General features: G+C 40.6%; 1 protein-coding gene across 1 annotated transcript in view; it reads right to left on the bottom strand.

The window, feature by feature from the left end:
- Nucleotides 1-15,727, bottom strand: part of LOC124606094 (fatty acid synthase-like) — a 94,698-nt gene that overhangs the window by 16,588 nt on the left and 62,383 nt on the right. The window contains exons 6-9 of the mRNA XM_047138059.1: nucleotides 13,476-13,705; nucleotides 12,490-12,791; nucleotides 704-848; nucleotides 507-623 (exon numbers count right to left, since the gene is read on the bottom strand). Of these exons, the coding sequence (XP_046994015.1) occupies nucleotides 507-623; nucleotides 704-848; nucleotides 12,490-12,791; nucleotides 13,476-13,705 (794 nt within the window). The remainder of the gene's footprint in view (nucleotides 1-506; nucleotides 624-703; nucleotides 849-12,489; nucleotides 12,792-13,475; nucleotides 13,706-15,727) is intronic.

Raw genomic sequence — 15,727 nt, 5'->3', positions numbered from 1 at the left:
AAAGAGAATAAAAAACAATAATATGCCTTTATACATATAACTCTTTGTCTGACAACATAGAGAGGTGGACCATTTTCAATTATGAAAAAACATGCCATACAAATGGAAACAGTATTTCATCACTATATGTTTTAAGTTAAGCACACAGAGAAAACATAGATAACAATATGCCAAAAAAGAAAAACCAGAAACGTTACTGAATAGCTACAGAACATCAACTATCATGAAATAACTAATGTTAAAATGAAAATGACAGAGATGAAGAATATAACTCAAACAAACAGAAGAGAGAAAACCAACACCATGTAAAGAAGATACTTAAAAATGAAATTGTAATGCTACTAAATCTGAATAAACCAGTGTTATTAATAATGAAATATGAAATGAAATTTGTTCCCTTGCACCAAGGTGATAAGAAAGAAAACAGAAAAATTATAACAGTGATATGAGCAAGGCATACACTACTTGTTCCCTTAAATGTCCTTTAATTTTTATGAGTATATTACCAGATATCCTGTTGCTGGGAATAATATTCTTCCATCAATTGTATGACCCTTGTACCACTCATCTTCATGCTTGTTCAGATCAATCTCAAACTTGTCGCACTGTTTATTTAGAAAATCCTACAGGAACATAAAGATATGTCAAATGCATGAATTGCACTTCAGTTTTTAATTATGGTTTTTTTGTGTTGCAATCTTACCTTGTCAGAGAAAATTGGTACAAACCACTCTTGATCATGGTTCCATACTGTTAGAGGTGAAATATGTGGTGTTCCAGCAGGGACTGGGTATTCAATGTGAGGGTAGAGTTTTGTAAGACATATTTGTGACCCAGACAAATACAATCTGGAATAGATTTCATAAAATTGTAAAGCAAGTTGTATTGTTGTTTTGGGAAGTGTAGATAAAACAAAAAGTGCTTCCAGTTGTCTAAGCAGTTACTGAAACTTGTTTTGTGATTTGATGAAATAATAAATAGCTTAAAAAAGATTGTGCACCACTCTCTGCATTGCACAGGACTTGTAATTTTAATCAGAAACTTCTTCACCATGCTCTTCTGACCACAGGGAATTACTACGTTAAGCCACCCCTGTACTGTAGGTGAAGTTAGCATGAATTCAAAATGCAGTTCAGTAGAGAGTCTCCAACTGTGAATAGTCTGTCAACATATCTTAAAGAATCATTTCAAATTTAGACCATAAATGCATTGTCATTTTATGGTAAGATGGGTTGTCAGCATGGAAAGCTGCCTATGGTTGTCCACAATCATCAAAACCAGTTAATAACTGCTACCTGAAAATTATAGTATAGATACGCTAAGGAGAAAGTAACAGAATTGTGTGATGCCTTTTTGGAGACAACTGTGAAGGCAGTGTCAAGCTAGACAGTACACATACAGCTTATTAAAAACAATGCATTTTGACATGATTAGCCATCATCAGATTATATAAAAGTAAAACATAGGCTAATTAAATAACTACCCTATAAACGTTATATAGCTTGGTTCCGAGCTGCACCAATCATTTAATTAAAATAATAAACAACACTCACGTAACACTGTCAAATAAAGTTAATTTCACTGGCTACCAAAGTTCTGTGTCATTCAAATACACATAAAACAATCTAAATGAAAATCCAGCTGTCAGAATAACTAAAAGAAACTGTTAGAACTTCACAGAAAAAAATCAGAAATCAAACCACAGCCACAAAGGAAATGACTGACAAACTGGTAGGGGAAACCAACGAAGAATTGCAAATACCTTTGAACTGTTATAGTGGCAAGTAAAGCATAGCATAAACCCATGCATACATGATAAGAGCTGGACAGTCTAACCAGCAGTGGCACTAGAATTACTAAATGGCAGATGGCCACATATAGCCGCACTAACATAACAAAAGCACAACAGATGGTGCTAGTATCTTAAGTTACACACAAGGTTATCATGAAACTGATTAACCTACACTTGATAAGCAGGATTAAATAAGATTAGACAGCGACAGTCTACACAAAAAAAAAAAAAAGCTTTGCAAACTAGGTACGCCATTTCACTTGCTTCATTGGCTACTAATCCTAATTTCATGAGAATCCCCTTCGTAGGAAATCTTTCATACAAGTTAGCCAAACTTTTTATGAAACAGGGTGTGAAAGTTATTTTTGCTTTGGCCAACAGCTTACAGAAGTGCTGTATCCACAATGATCAGCTGTATAAAAATAAATTTGCTGGCTCAAGTGTGTACAAGATCAACTGCAGTGAATGTGATTCTTCATATATAGGACAAACGGATAGGATGTTTAAGACTAGATTGCAAGAGCATTTACTGAATAGAAAAGGGCTTGTTAAACGCTGCACTTAAAAGTTAGTGGCCATCAGCTGCCAATACTAAGCAATCCATTGTGGCTGTGGGTTGATTTCTGAAATTTTTCCATCTAAGTTCCCACAGTTCCTTTTAGTATTCTGACAACTGGATTTTCATACAGATGGTTTTATGTGCATGTAGTTGACAGAAGAGCTTTGGTACCTAGTGTAATGCACTTTTTTTGGCAGTTTTATGTGAGTGAGGCTTACAATTTTAATTAAATTATCGGTACAGCTTAGAACCATGCCTTATAATGTTTATAGGTTACTTATTTAATTAGCCTCCTTTTTCCTTTTAGACAATCTGATGATGCCTAACCACAGTGAAATACATTATTTTTAAATAAAAATAATTTTGCAACTGTGACTCTTTTATTTTCAATACAGTGGTTGCTGTATAAATCAGTCAACAATACATTGGAGTGAATAGTATACAACTGCCTCCACAATCACTTTGAAAAAATAAATACATAAGTAGGAGCATGGATGTGGCCAGGTACCAAAGAACATCTCAAGCACACCGTCTCACAAGTTTACCAGAGAGCTAGGACAGTCATGTTTTGGGCTGGTATCATGTACAAGTGTTAGACACCTCTCATCACTACTGATAGTAATTTTAGCGCTGTGCTGTATCGGAAAAAGATACTCAAAGCTATTTTACAGTGCATAATGGGTTTATCTTTCAAGGCAATAGTGAATAAGTACACTGTTTTCACCCCCTGAACATCTTTTTCTAGGAGGAAGTAATCAATCAAACTGAATGTCCTATGGCATCTTCCGGTATGAATCTGATTAAGCAAACTCAGAACAGGTTGAAACTTGGGGTGCTCCACTGCCAAAACACTCCTTACACAATGGACAACCTCAGGAGGGCTACCATCAAAGAGTGGGACACACTTGAGCAGCAACATTTTGACCAGTTTGTGGACAGTGTGCCAAAGTTGATACAAGAATGTTAAGATGCACAGGGTGGAGCAACAGTATATTGACTGTTAAACAGTATATTGACTGTGACACAGCAGTATATTTTGATTTTAACAATGTGTAAAGATATCCACTTTTGTAAAGGTTACCTTTATTTTGGTCATTTTTCTGTTTTTATTTCATAGAAAAATTTGTTTTATGTCCTTTTGAATTCAAGACAATACACACTGACTGTTTTCATGTAATGTTATGATTGTTATTTGATCAGAAAGTTAAAAAATAGTGGCATTAACAGACATCTGAATAACCAGACATTGCTCATTTCCCAGCAAAATAGCCTTATTTCAGTAGTAACACCTACATTACATACTGGTGACCAACAGCCAAACAGTAGCACTGCTGAAATGGTGGGCCAATGTGAGGGAATGACAGACAGATTGATCATTCAAAGACTGTGACCTCTCAACTATGATTCAAATAAAGTCTCCCTCAACATATGAGATGGTATGCTGAGTACCCCAGAATACAAATGTGAACATTCAAAACTTAATAGAGATGCCTATGGGTCAGATGGGGACACTGGGGCAGGACTGAGTACAAACAATATAAAAATTAAATGATTTAAGCAGCACATGCCTCTTGCTAGTGTAGTGCAGTACGTAAAGGAGTGAGTGGACTGCACAACTGCAACCTGCCACCAATACGAGCCTTGCACCCGAGGTGGCTGCTCATTTTTGGTAGGATAGTTGCACCAGTGCATTGTGAGAATGAAAGTGTATACGGTGGTAGTTCCTGAGAGCAGTCTTCACACACAGAAAACTATGGTTGCGGCTGTAATTCACCAAGGTTCAGGAAATTTGCATCAAACATTTATAAATTATATACATAAACCTTCCTCATGAATCAGTATACCTATTTGTGAAAATCTTATCAAAATCTGTGAGCTTAGCATTCATAATAGTCAGAAAAATTTAATTTATAACAAAAACAAAGATGCTGTGACTTACCAAACCAGAAAGTGCTGGTAGATAGACACAATAAAAACACACACACACAAATTTCAAGCTTTCGCAACCTAAGGTTGCTTCATCAGGAAAGAGTGAAGGAGAGGGAAAGACGAAAGGATGTGGGTTTTAAGGGAGAGGGCAAGGAGTCATTCCAATCCCGGGAGCAGAAAGACTTACCTTAGGGGGAAAAAAGGACAGGTATACACTCGCACACACACACATATCCATCCACACATATACAGACACAGGCAGATGTATGTAAATTCAAAGAGGTTGGGCAGAGATGTCAGTCGAGACGGAAGTACACAGGCAAAGATGTTGTTGAATGACAGGTGATGTACAAGGGGCGGCAACTTGAAATTAGCAGAGGTTGAGGCCTGGTGGGTAATGGGAAGAGGGAATATATTGAAGGGCAAGTTCCCATCTCTGGAGTTCTGATAGGTTGGTGTCAGTGGGAAGTATCCAGATAACCCAGACGGCGTAACACTATGCCAAGATGTGCTGGCCATGCACCAAGGCATGTTTGGCCCCAGGGTGATCCTCATTACCAACAAACACTGTCTGCCCGTGCACGTTCATGCGAATGGACAGTTTGTTGCTGGTCATTCCCACACAGAAGGCTTCACAGTGTGGGCATGTCAGTTGGTAAATCATGTGGGTGCTTTCACACGTGGCTCTGCCTTTGATCATGTACACCTTCCAGGTTACAGTACTTGAGTAGCTGGTGGTGGGAGGGTGCAGGTATTACACCGGGGGTGGTTACAAGAGTAGGAGCCAGAGGGTAGGGAAGGTGGTTTGGGGATTTCATAGGGATGAACCAAGAGGTTATGAAGGTTAGGTGAATGGTGGAAAGACACTCTTGGTGGGGTGGGGAGGATTTCATGAAGGATGGATCTCATTTCAGGGCAGGATTTGAGGAAGATGTGTCCCTGCTGGAGAGCCATATCCAGAGTCTGATCCAGTCCCGGAACGTATCCTGTCACAAGTGGGGCACTTTTGGGGTTCTTCTGCGGGAGGTTCTGGGTTTGAGGGGATGAGAAAGTGGCTCTAGCTATTAGTTTCTGTACCAGGTCAGGAGGGTAGTTGCGGGATGCGAAAACTGTTTTCAGGTTATTGGTGTAATGGTTCAGGGATTCAGGACTGGAGCAGATTCGTTTGCCACAAAGACCTAAGCTGTAGGGAAGGGACCGTTTGATATGGAATGGGTGGCAGCTGTCAAAATGGAGGTACTGTTGCTTGTTGGTGGGTTTGATGTGGACAGATGTGTGAAGCTGGCCATTGGACAGATGGAGGTCAACATCGAGGAAAGTAGCATGGGATTTGGAGCAGGACCAGTTGAATCTGATGGAACCAAAGGAGTTGAGGTTGGAGAGGAAATTCTGGAGTTGTTCTTCACTGTGAGTCCAGATCATGAAGATGTCATCAATAAATCTGTACCAAACTTTGGGTTGGCAGACTTGGGTAATCAAGAAGGCTTCCTCTAAGTGACCCATAAATAGGTTGGCGTACGCTTGTGTCTGTATATGTGCGGATAGATATGTGTGTCTGTGTGCGAGTGTATATCAGGAAAGAGAGAAGGAGAGGGAAAGACGAAAGGATGTGGGTTTTAAGGGAGAGGGTAAGGAGTCATTCCAATCCTGGGAGCGGAAAGACTTACCTTGGGAGGAAAAAGGGACAGGTATACACTGGCGCACACACACACATATCCATATGCACATATACAGACACAAGCAGACATATGTAAAGGTGTTTGTCCTATATATAAAAACAAAGATGAGGTGACTTACCGAACAAAAGCGCTGGCAGGTCGATAGACACACAAACAAACACAAACATACACACAAAATTCAAGCTTTCGCAACAAACTGTTGCCTCATCAGGAAAGAGGGAAGGAGAGGGGAAGACGAAAGGAAGTGGGTTTTAAAGGAGAGGGTAAGGAGTCATTCCAATCCCGGGAGCGGAAAGACTTACCTTAGGGGGAAAAAAGGACAGGTATACACTCGCACACACGCACATATCCATCCACACATACCATCCATATGTGTGGATGGATATGTGCGTGTGTGCGAGTGTATACCTGTCCTTTTTTCCCCCTAAGGTAAGTCTTTCCGCTCCCGGGATTGGAATGACTCCTTACCCTCTCCTTTAAAACTCACTTCCTTTCGTCTTTCCCTCTCCTTCCCTCTTTCCTGATGAGGCAACAGTTTGTTGCGAAAGCTTGAATTTTGTGTGTATGTTTGTGTTTGTTTGTGTGTCTATCGACCTGCCAGCGCTTTTGTTCGGTAAGTCACCTCATCTTTGTTTTTATATATAATTTTTCCCACGTGGAATGTTTCCTTCCATTATATTGGTGTTTGTCCTATATATGACATGCCACACTGACAAGGTTTTTTATAAATTCCCGCCTTCCACAATACCACATCGTCTTTCACTGATCCCAGCAGGTCGGAAATCTTCGATGGTGGACGGAAAATTACTTTCACTTCGAAACTGTGGAGGATTCTTGCAATTTTGAAGGAAATGTTGCCAACAAAGGGAAGAAAAGCTAAAGATTTAGTAGACGTGCTCTCTTCTTTCTCCACTCCCTGTTTCTTTGGCTTAATTGCAAGTGCCTTGCTAATTTGCTGGATAGAATATCCATTCTCTTTGAACACCCTCTTCAGATGGGCAAGCTCTTCAGGCATTACTTCTCCTTTACATATGTCTGCTTGTGTCTGTATATATGCAGATGGGTATGTGTGTGTGTGTGTGTGTGTGTGTGTGTGTGTGTGTGTGTGTGTGTGAGTGAGTGTATACCTGTCCTTTTTTCCTCCTAAGGTAAGTCTTTCTCCTCCCGGAATTGGAAAGACTCCTTACCCTCTCCCTTAACACCCACATCTTTTCGTCTTTCCCTCTCCATCCCTCTTTCCTGATGAAGCAACCGCAGGTTACGAAAGCTTGAATTTTGTGTGTGTGTTTGCTAGACCACCAAACCCAACTTCACTTCTACTCTCAAAAATGACACCCACAGTTTAACAAGGAATCCAAATAATATCTGCTTCTGGCAAATGTCCACATAATCAAGAGATGAATGCTAGGTTAAAAGACAGTGAAAAATCCATGATCTGACCTGGATTCAATCCATGAACTTTCAGTTTTCAAGTGCATCCTTTACCAGCAGGCCTCCAAGCCCAACTGATATTCTGCTCAAGCTTTGTTGTTGTCTGGAGTTGTGATGGCTGTACCACCAGATGCCACTGTTTCCACTGTAGGGGCAGACTTGAATTCATCATAGTTCAGCCAGTTTCCGCGAAATATTTATAAAAATTATATACCTGATCTTCCTTATGAATCAGTATATATTTGTTGAAACCAGATTACAATCCCTATAGTAATTTTTTGATTACTAAACACACAGACAGAAGCAGTGAAGAACCTAATTTTATATATAAAGAGATAATTAGAAGAAATGGAAAAGATGGAATGGTACGTGCCATATAGGGGCAAACTGACTCAGGGGCAGGCACAATGAAAAACACTGCTAAAATGTTTAAGCTTTTGGGCGAAATACTTCTTCCAAAGTAGAAAACACACACATACACACATTCACACAAGCACAACATGCACAAGCAGGCACACCCACACACCAACCCACCCACACACACCCACACACCCACCCACACACACACACACACACACACACACACACACACACACACACACATACAAGACCACTATCTCCCGGCACTGAATCTGATGTGAGCAACAAACTGCTGCATTGGGTGGTGAGGTTAAGGAGGAAGCATGGAGGGGGGGAGGGGGGGGGGGACTGAGGACTGGGACAGTGGGGTAGGAGGGTAGGTGCAGGGGGAAATGCTGTCCTGCCAGGTATGGTGTCTGGAGAATGTGTTGGGGGGTGGGGACAGTACGAGGGAAGTGGGAAAAGGGTAAAGAACAGTAGGTGCACTGCTGACATAGAAAGCTTGTGTAGGTTAGAGTGAGAGCAGGGAGGGAACAGGTAGGTGGAGAGAGCAGTGATTAACAAAGTCTGATGTTGGAGGGGACGGAGGGGGGGGGGGGGGGGGTGAGGTGTTACAGGAATGACGTGTATGTTGTAGGGAGAGTTCCCACCTGTGCAACTCAGAAAAACTTGAGTTGCTCTGTGAACTCCATAAACCCAATCTCCCAGAACATGCTATTGTGACTGGTTAGTGTGCCCCTGAAGAGAGAAACTCTGCTCTCATGGACCAACACCTTCAGCCTATTACCACTAACCTAACCTGCTATATAAAAGATACCAGCCATTTTCTCCATTGACTCCCCACAGATCCTGTCCCTTTATCACCCAGTACTCTGCTCATTACTGTCAGTGCCACCTTCTTCTGCACTAACATCCCTAATGCCCATGGTCTTGCCACCATAAACACTACCTTTCCCAAATCCCAACAGATTCCAAACCTACAACCTCCATACTGATCACCATGATCACCTGTATCTTCATCTACTATTACTTCTCCTTTGAAGGCATTCCCTACAAACAAATCCATATTACAGCAATGATACCCACATGGCACAATCCTATGCCAGCCTGCTCAATGGCCATCTAGGGGAATCCTTACTAACACTCAGAATCCCAAACTCATCACCCAGTTCTGATTTGCTGATGACACCTTTATGATCTGAACCGGCAGTGAGGACACCCTGTACAAATGTCTCTGGATTCGTAACACCACCTCCATTTGCTTCATTGGGTCCTCTTCAACCCAACACACCACATTTCTTGATCTGGACCTGCACCTCCAGGGTGGCTACAACAGTATCTTCCACCCACATCAAACCTACCAACCATCAATAATACCACTACTTTATCAGCTGCCACCCAATCAATACAAAGAAGTCCCTTTCACACAGTCTAGCCATCAGTAGTCATCAAATTTGTTGTGATGAGCATTTGCTCTTGAAATATGCCAAGGGTCTCACCGAGGCCTCCACAGACAGAAATAACTCTGCCAACCTTGTCCAGGAACACATCTCCTTTGCCTTAAATCTCCTGTCACTGACCACTTTCCACACACCCAATGGCTGACGACAAAGGAGCATACCTCTTGTGACTCAGCATCACCCAGGACAGGAGCAACTGAATAACACTCTCTGCCAGGATTTTGACTAAAGCCCATCATGCCCAGAAATGAGGAATATCCTACCCTCTGTTCTCCAAATCCTCCAACAGCGATATTCTGCTGACCACCAAACTTATGCAGTATCCTTTTTCATCCCTACTCCACACCTGCTTCCAACTCCTTGCTCATGGCCTGTATTCCTGCAATAGACTGAAATGCAAGATTTGTCCTACTCATCCTACCATTCCACCTACTCCAGTCCAGTCACAGGCATCTCCTATTTCATGAAAGGTATGGCTACCCATGACAGCGGCCGTATGATCTGCAGGCTAAGCTTCAGATAGTGTGCTGCTTTCTATGTGGGAATAACACCTGAGAAGCAGTCTCTCCGTATGAAAGGCCATTACCAAACTGTCGCCAAGGCACCTGGGTCACCCAGTCACTGACTATGGCACCCAAGATGGTTTGCTTTCCTTTAATTATTGCTTCACAGTCTGCTGCACCATGTAGATTCTTCTTACGAACAACAGGTTTTCGGAAATGCACATATGGCATCTCTCCCTATGACATATCCTACATTCCTGTAGTGCCCTTGTCTCAACCTTCGCTAGACCCTGTTCTCCACTTATCTATCCACTTCTCTACTCTCACTCCAGCAGTACATATGCTTCCTATCCTAGAAATGCACTTTCTATTCTTTTCTCCTTCTCTGTTACCCTTCCCTTCCCTCTCTCTTCCCCCACCCCTCCACTCAACACCACCACACCTTCCCAACTCCACACCTGGCAACCATATCCTGTCCACACCAAGCCCCTACATGGTCTCACATACAGGACAGCATCTTCTCTCACCTCTATGCTCCTATCTTATTATTTCACTCCCTGTCCCCCTCCCCCCCCCCCCCCCCCCCCCCCCCCCCCATGCTACCTCCTTATTCCCACCAGTCCCCAACACCCACCACAACAGTTTGTCACTCACGTCAGACGCAGTCATGCCCCCGCATATGGAGACAGTGGTTACATTTGTGTGCGTGTGTGTGTATGTGTGTATATGTGTGTGTGTGTGTGTGTGTGTGTGTGTGTGTGTGTGTGTGTGTGTGTGTCTGTGTGTGTTCGTGCGCGCATGTGCACTTTCTACCTCGTCAAAAAGCGTAAACATTTTAGCTGTCTTTTTCACTGTGGCTATCTGTGACACAATGCCTCCACTAAGTGGTGAGTAGCAAGCTATCTTTTTCAGTTTCTCATTGTTCCATCCTGGACTTTCCACTGTTTGATAATCTAGTAGAAAGTAACACATTTTGATTTGCCTAGTACTTTCTGATGCTGGCTACATAACTGATTAGACTGGGTTTTGATCACCTGAACAATTTTGAACAGCAAGAAGAAAGAGAAGGAGAAGGAAGAGTACAAAAAAAAAAGGAAATAATGTTTTATTGGCAGTTTGGTCTTTATAAAAGGAACACAAGCTCAAACGGGGCAAGTATGGGAAAGGAAATCAGCATGTCCTAATTAAAGGAGCATTCACTTCAGTCAATTCAGGGAAACAACAGGACACTTAAATCTGGATCGCCACAAAGGATTTGAACACAGATCTACCTAAATCTGAGCCTTAACCAGTGCGCCACCTCACTACTTCATATCAAATTTGTGTCTCTGAGACATGATTCAAACACTGTGCTCCTTAAGTGCCACCACAAAGGGGAGGTGGCAGGGGGGGGGGGGGGGGGGCGGGGGGGGGCTACAGAGATGTAGAGTTTACATTAACGGGCAAAAGCAGTCACTACATGCAACATTTGTACAGTACACCAACAATAACTTACATTTTCTGTTCATCTGCTTTGAGTAATAATTAGAATCCCACTACTAGTAGACACAAATAAAAGTATAAATAAACTAGTCTATCTTTCAGAGTTAGAAGCTACTCCCCAGCAATAATGGAAACATACGTGAACTGAAATTCACGAGGTGCAGGAAATGAAAGAGCAAGCATTAAGAAACTAAAAAAACTAACTTTACTCTAAAAAACACAAAACAATAACTATAATAAAGGCACATTGTGAAACTAATTGGATAACTTTACTCTAAAATGAAAACAAAACAAAATGGTACCTAGAAACAGCTGTCTGTCTGGAAATGAACCTCTCTGTATACTGTTGAAGTGAAAACCTACAGCTGTGTAAAATTCAATACAGTACTGCCCCATCCTATGTATTCTACCATGTTTGGATCCACCTTGTCTTGCTGTCCACAATGTGGTTGAGATACTGCTGCTCAAACCTATGCCACCCTATGTGATGACCATTCTGAGATACCCAGTATGAGATGAGTGGGCTTGTGACAACTTACTGGTCCCAAGCAAGCTCAAATTAATACGTGTCAGCAGGTACCATAGGCTATCTCACTCTGTTAACTCCAGCCACCTAGAGAGAGCTGTTACACAGAGGGTGCCGTATGCTGGTGCATGGATGCCTTGAAAGACAGACCCATTGCTGAAATGTGGACTTTAAGGCTGAGCAATATTTTAGAAGATCCTGATGACTATAACAGCCCAAAAGAAGAGACAACTGCATACCTGCAATGCACACCAGTAACTTATCACCTCATAACTAATCTACGATGACCATCAGGCATTAAACATATTATCGACTTATGAATGAAGAAAACCCTATGTCCTTGGTAAAGGTTATATTCCAGGTGCTCCCTTGGCTACTTCTTCATGCACCACAGTGATGGAGGGTTTGCACAATTGTTCATAATGAATGTCTAGGGGCAAATTTAATTATGTAACACTAAAATGCATAGTAAAGAAATACATACTGTAATGCAATAACACATATTAAAAAGAAAGTGGTTTCGGTGAAGTAACTAATACATGAATGAAATCAAATGAATTATCAGTAGACTTACTGGTCCATGACTTCTAAAGTCGCATTCCCTGCCTCAAGATCTTATGCTGAACATTTACAGATTCTTGTTTAACTTTACCACCAGTTTACACAACGATAAGTCTTGAACATAAACTTAGATTATTAGTGGGTATTTGGTGTTTCAGTATGCTTAGTCTCTTGAAAAAAATTGGCTGCTGATGTGATACCACTCACCTTCCCAGAACAAGAGAAAACTGCAACAAAGAGTTGTCATAACGTGACATTGCACTTGCTATTGTCACAGAACCAGGTAGTCCCCCACGCAGTATGCTTTGCAATATTCCTCGTGGAGCTATTTCTATTACAAATGCATTGTGTGGTACCATAGACAGTGCATCTGCAAATAATACTGGTGACATCATGTTACGTGTTAGGTATTCCGCAGAACATTCTTTAACAGATTTAGAATCCCATTCATTCTTAGGTACACTGGAACAAATCCATTTCTCTGAACATTTTCTTGGTTTGGGTATCACCTGTTCAGATGAAAGACAATTATAACACTGAATTACTAAAAATATGCTAAAATATGTTAAAGATGTCAGTGATCTTACATAACAAAATTAGTTGACAGAAGAACATCCAAGCCTACAGTTTATTTGGCTCTATTAATAAATAAGACTTATCTCTACCAATAATCATTTCAGTCTACTTCAATGAAAACAGATGTCACTAGAAGTGATATTGTATTTTGGATCAAACGGTAGTGACATGACAGAATTTTGAATATATAAAAGAAATCATGGACTCATCTTCATGTATAAACAGTGCAAGGCAGACACAGTCTACACAAGTTTAATTCATAACATTCAGAACAATTTATTTTTTATCTGGAACTGAAATATATAAAAACTGTTTTACTGAGTGACAGAAACTGTCAAACACATTTACCACATTCTGAAAACTTGTGGCAACCTTTGATAGTGAGATCCATAACATGTTAAATGAAAGTTAAAAAATTATTCAAACAACAGGAAGTAGTCACCACTGCAGACAAAACTGAAATATTTAGTGGCAGAGGACTTGTGGTCAGATATTTTCTGTTGGTGAATGAAATTAATCATATGTATTAGATGAGACTATCTGTGTAAAATTCATAAGAACACAATACAGATTTATTTCATTGGTTGGTGAATCAAGTAATTGTTGTAGCCACTTACCTTTCTCATATTCTGCAAGAGTATATTCTCAGCAGACTTTATGTATCTGCTATGAAATGCAATTCCACCTGCTTCAATCTCTTTCACAATCACATCCTGTCTGCTGAGCTGCTTCTTCAACATTGCAATTTCTGAGCTTGGGCCTGATAATGCAATATGACTAGAACTATTGTAGCATGCAATATCAACACAGGGAGGGATGATATCTTTTGCTTGCTCTGCAGAAATTCCTGTTAAATAAAGTTGCATCAGTTATTGTAACGCGCAACAATAAGAAAAAAATAATTATCAATTTTTGCAGTATATAAATTGCATAAGGCACATGCTGAAAATCACCTCTGATACATTACTAGTGTGCAATTTAATGAGACGCATTACTAGCGTGTAGTTTAATGAGACAGAGAGGGAATGTCTGGTGCAAACTGAGATTATCTGATATAGCATATTGATGCCATTTCAAAATTTTTATACGAGTGTGTTAGGAAGTTTCCACTTTCCTCTATGAACACATTCCAAATATAATTGTGATTCTTTCAGTCATAAGTGGGCTGCAAGACTCTGTTGGCAAAGTGTTGCTCACTTGTTCACTCACAATATATGTTTTCTGAATAAAAATATACATAATTAAACAACATGTATATAAATAGATTTAAATTAAGTTATGGAGATTATGAAATAGCCAGATGTATATTTTATAACAAACTTCCACATAATATAAAGAACTTAAAAAAAATTGCCTACTTTTAAATGAAAACAAACATGTCATCTGATGTCAGCCTGCTGTTATAGTGTAAGAAATTCATTAGATGTAAGAATACAAGTGGCTGTATAGTTTCAATGTTCATAAAGACATGTCCCATATGGAAATAGTTCAGTTCCATTCTTTTATGTCATGTGGTTGTCAGCCAAGAATGCATCCCCCTCGAATTAATTTCTGATTGCCTGGAAGCTTAGTAATGAGAATTCATAACTTTGTTCTTTAATGAATGGCATATTCTCCAAAAAAATCACATGTTTAATTAAGGCGTGCTTTATGCAATTGGAATATGACGAAACTATGTCCTCTGGTGAATATGAAAGTAGTCTTACAATAACTTGGATGATTGTATCAAGGAGTGTACAATCTCTAAAGTTTGTCAGTTTCTAATTTATCTCTAAATTTTGCAGTGGACTTCGCTTTGAAGAAATTGTATTATGTACTAGTTGGAAAGGGTGAAGTATCTATGAAAAGATTTGTGTAATTCTTTACCTATGACCCAAAAAAAATAAATCGATAAGTAAGAATTAATTTTGTGTATAGGTTATTTAATTTTTGGGTTCTTTATTTCTTAGTTTTGAAGCTAGATGAAAAGTTCTCTTCATTCAGAATGTCAAGCAGAAAGTAAATGCTGGCATCTTGACCATAAGAATATTCTCCAGAACTCTGACATTGAAATTCAAAATTTTGTTTACCTTGAAACATTCATAGTACTGCATACTATAGTATTGTGGTGGTCATAGACTGCCAGTAACTGCCACCTCCAAAGTGCAGAGTGAACAGTCTTTGGGACTTGGTCTTTGGAGTGGTCTTGGTAACTCGGTGATGATGTTGGTGTTGTGATTTTCTGTATTGTTTTCCTTATGTTTCGTGTAATTATATGAATTTTAATAAAATTGCCTGATCATAATAAGTTGGAGTTTCCTGTGTGCAGTCAGTTGCTATAGCCAGAAAACCCACATTGGTGACCCTGAGTAGTGAAAATACATTGCATTTGCTTGCTGTGTATAACCAGTTTTGTACCAATAGACAATGTCACAACCTCCAGTTTATCCAACACTGCAGGATGCTGTGACCGCAGAATGGACCTTCGACTGTGAAGTGCAACAATTTACCCCATGTGCTATTGATGCACTGGGAATGTTCATGTTTCCGGTGTTTGCTTCGACTGGCCAGATTACCCAAACCTCCACCAGCACACCACACTGGGTGCCGAACACATCGGTGTGGATGCCTTCTGTGGCATTCTACACTTGACAGGATACTCCTCCAGCACAGGATTCCAGAAAACTGATGACTGAGTTTCTACCACACCCCAACATGGACCATGCAGCTGTCCAGTTTCGGGGTCGACACACATGGCCGCCCCCTCCTCAGAGCGGTCTGTCATTTAATGTGTCCCTCTCCGCACCAGTCGAAGGGTCACTCATGCCAACAGCACCGGGCCATGCATAGGGCTATCTATCCTGCAGCCCCATGCATACCTCGGGCAATG

Source organism: Schistocerca americana, chromosome 3 (assembly GCF_021461395.2).
Source record: "Schistocerca americana isolate TAMUIC-IGC-003095 chromosome 3, iqSchAmer2.1, whole genome shotgun sequence".
In the NCBI taxonomy this organism is placed as follows: Eukaryota; Metazoa; Arthropoda; class Insecta; order Orthoptera; family Acrididae; genus Schistocerca; species Schistocerca americana.
Note: the sequence above shows the minus strand (reverse complement) of the source record. Positions and strands in the feature narration are given on the sequence as shown.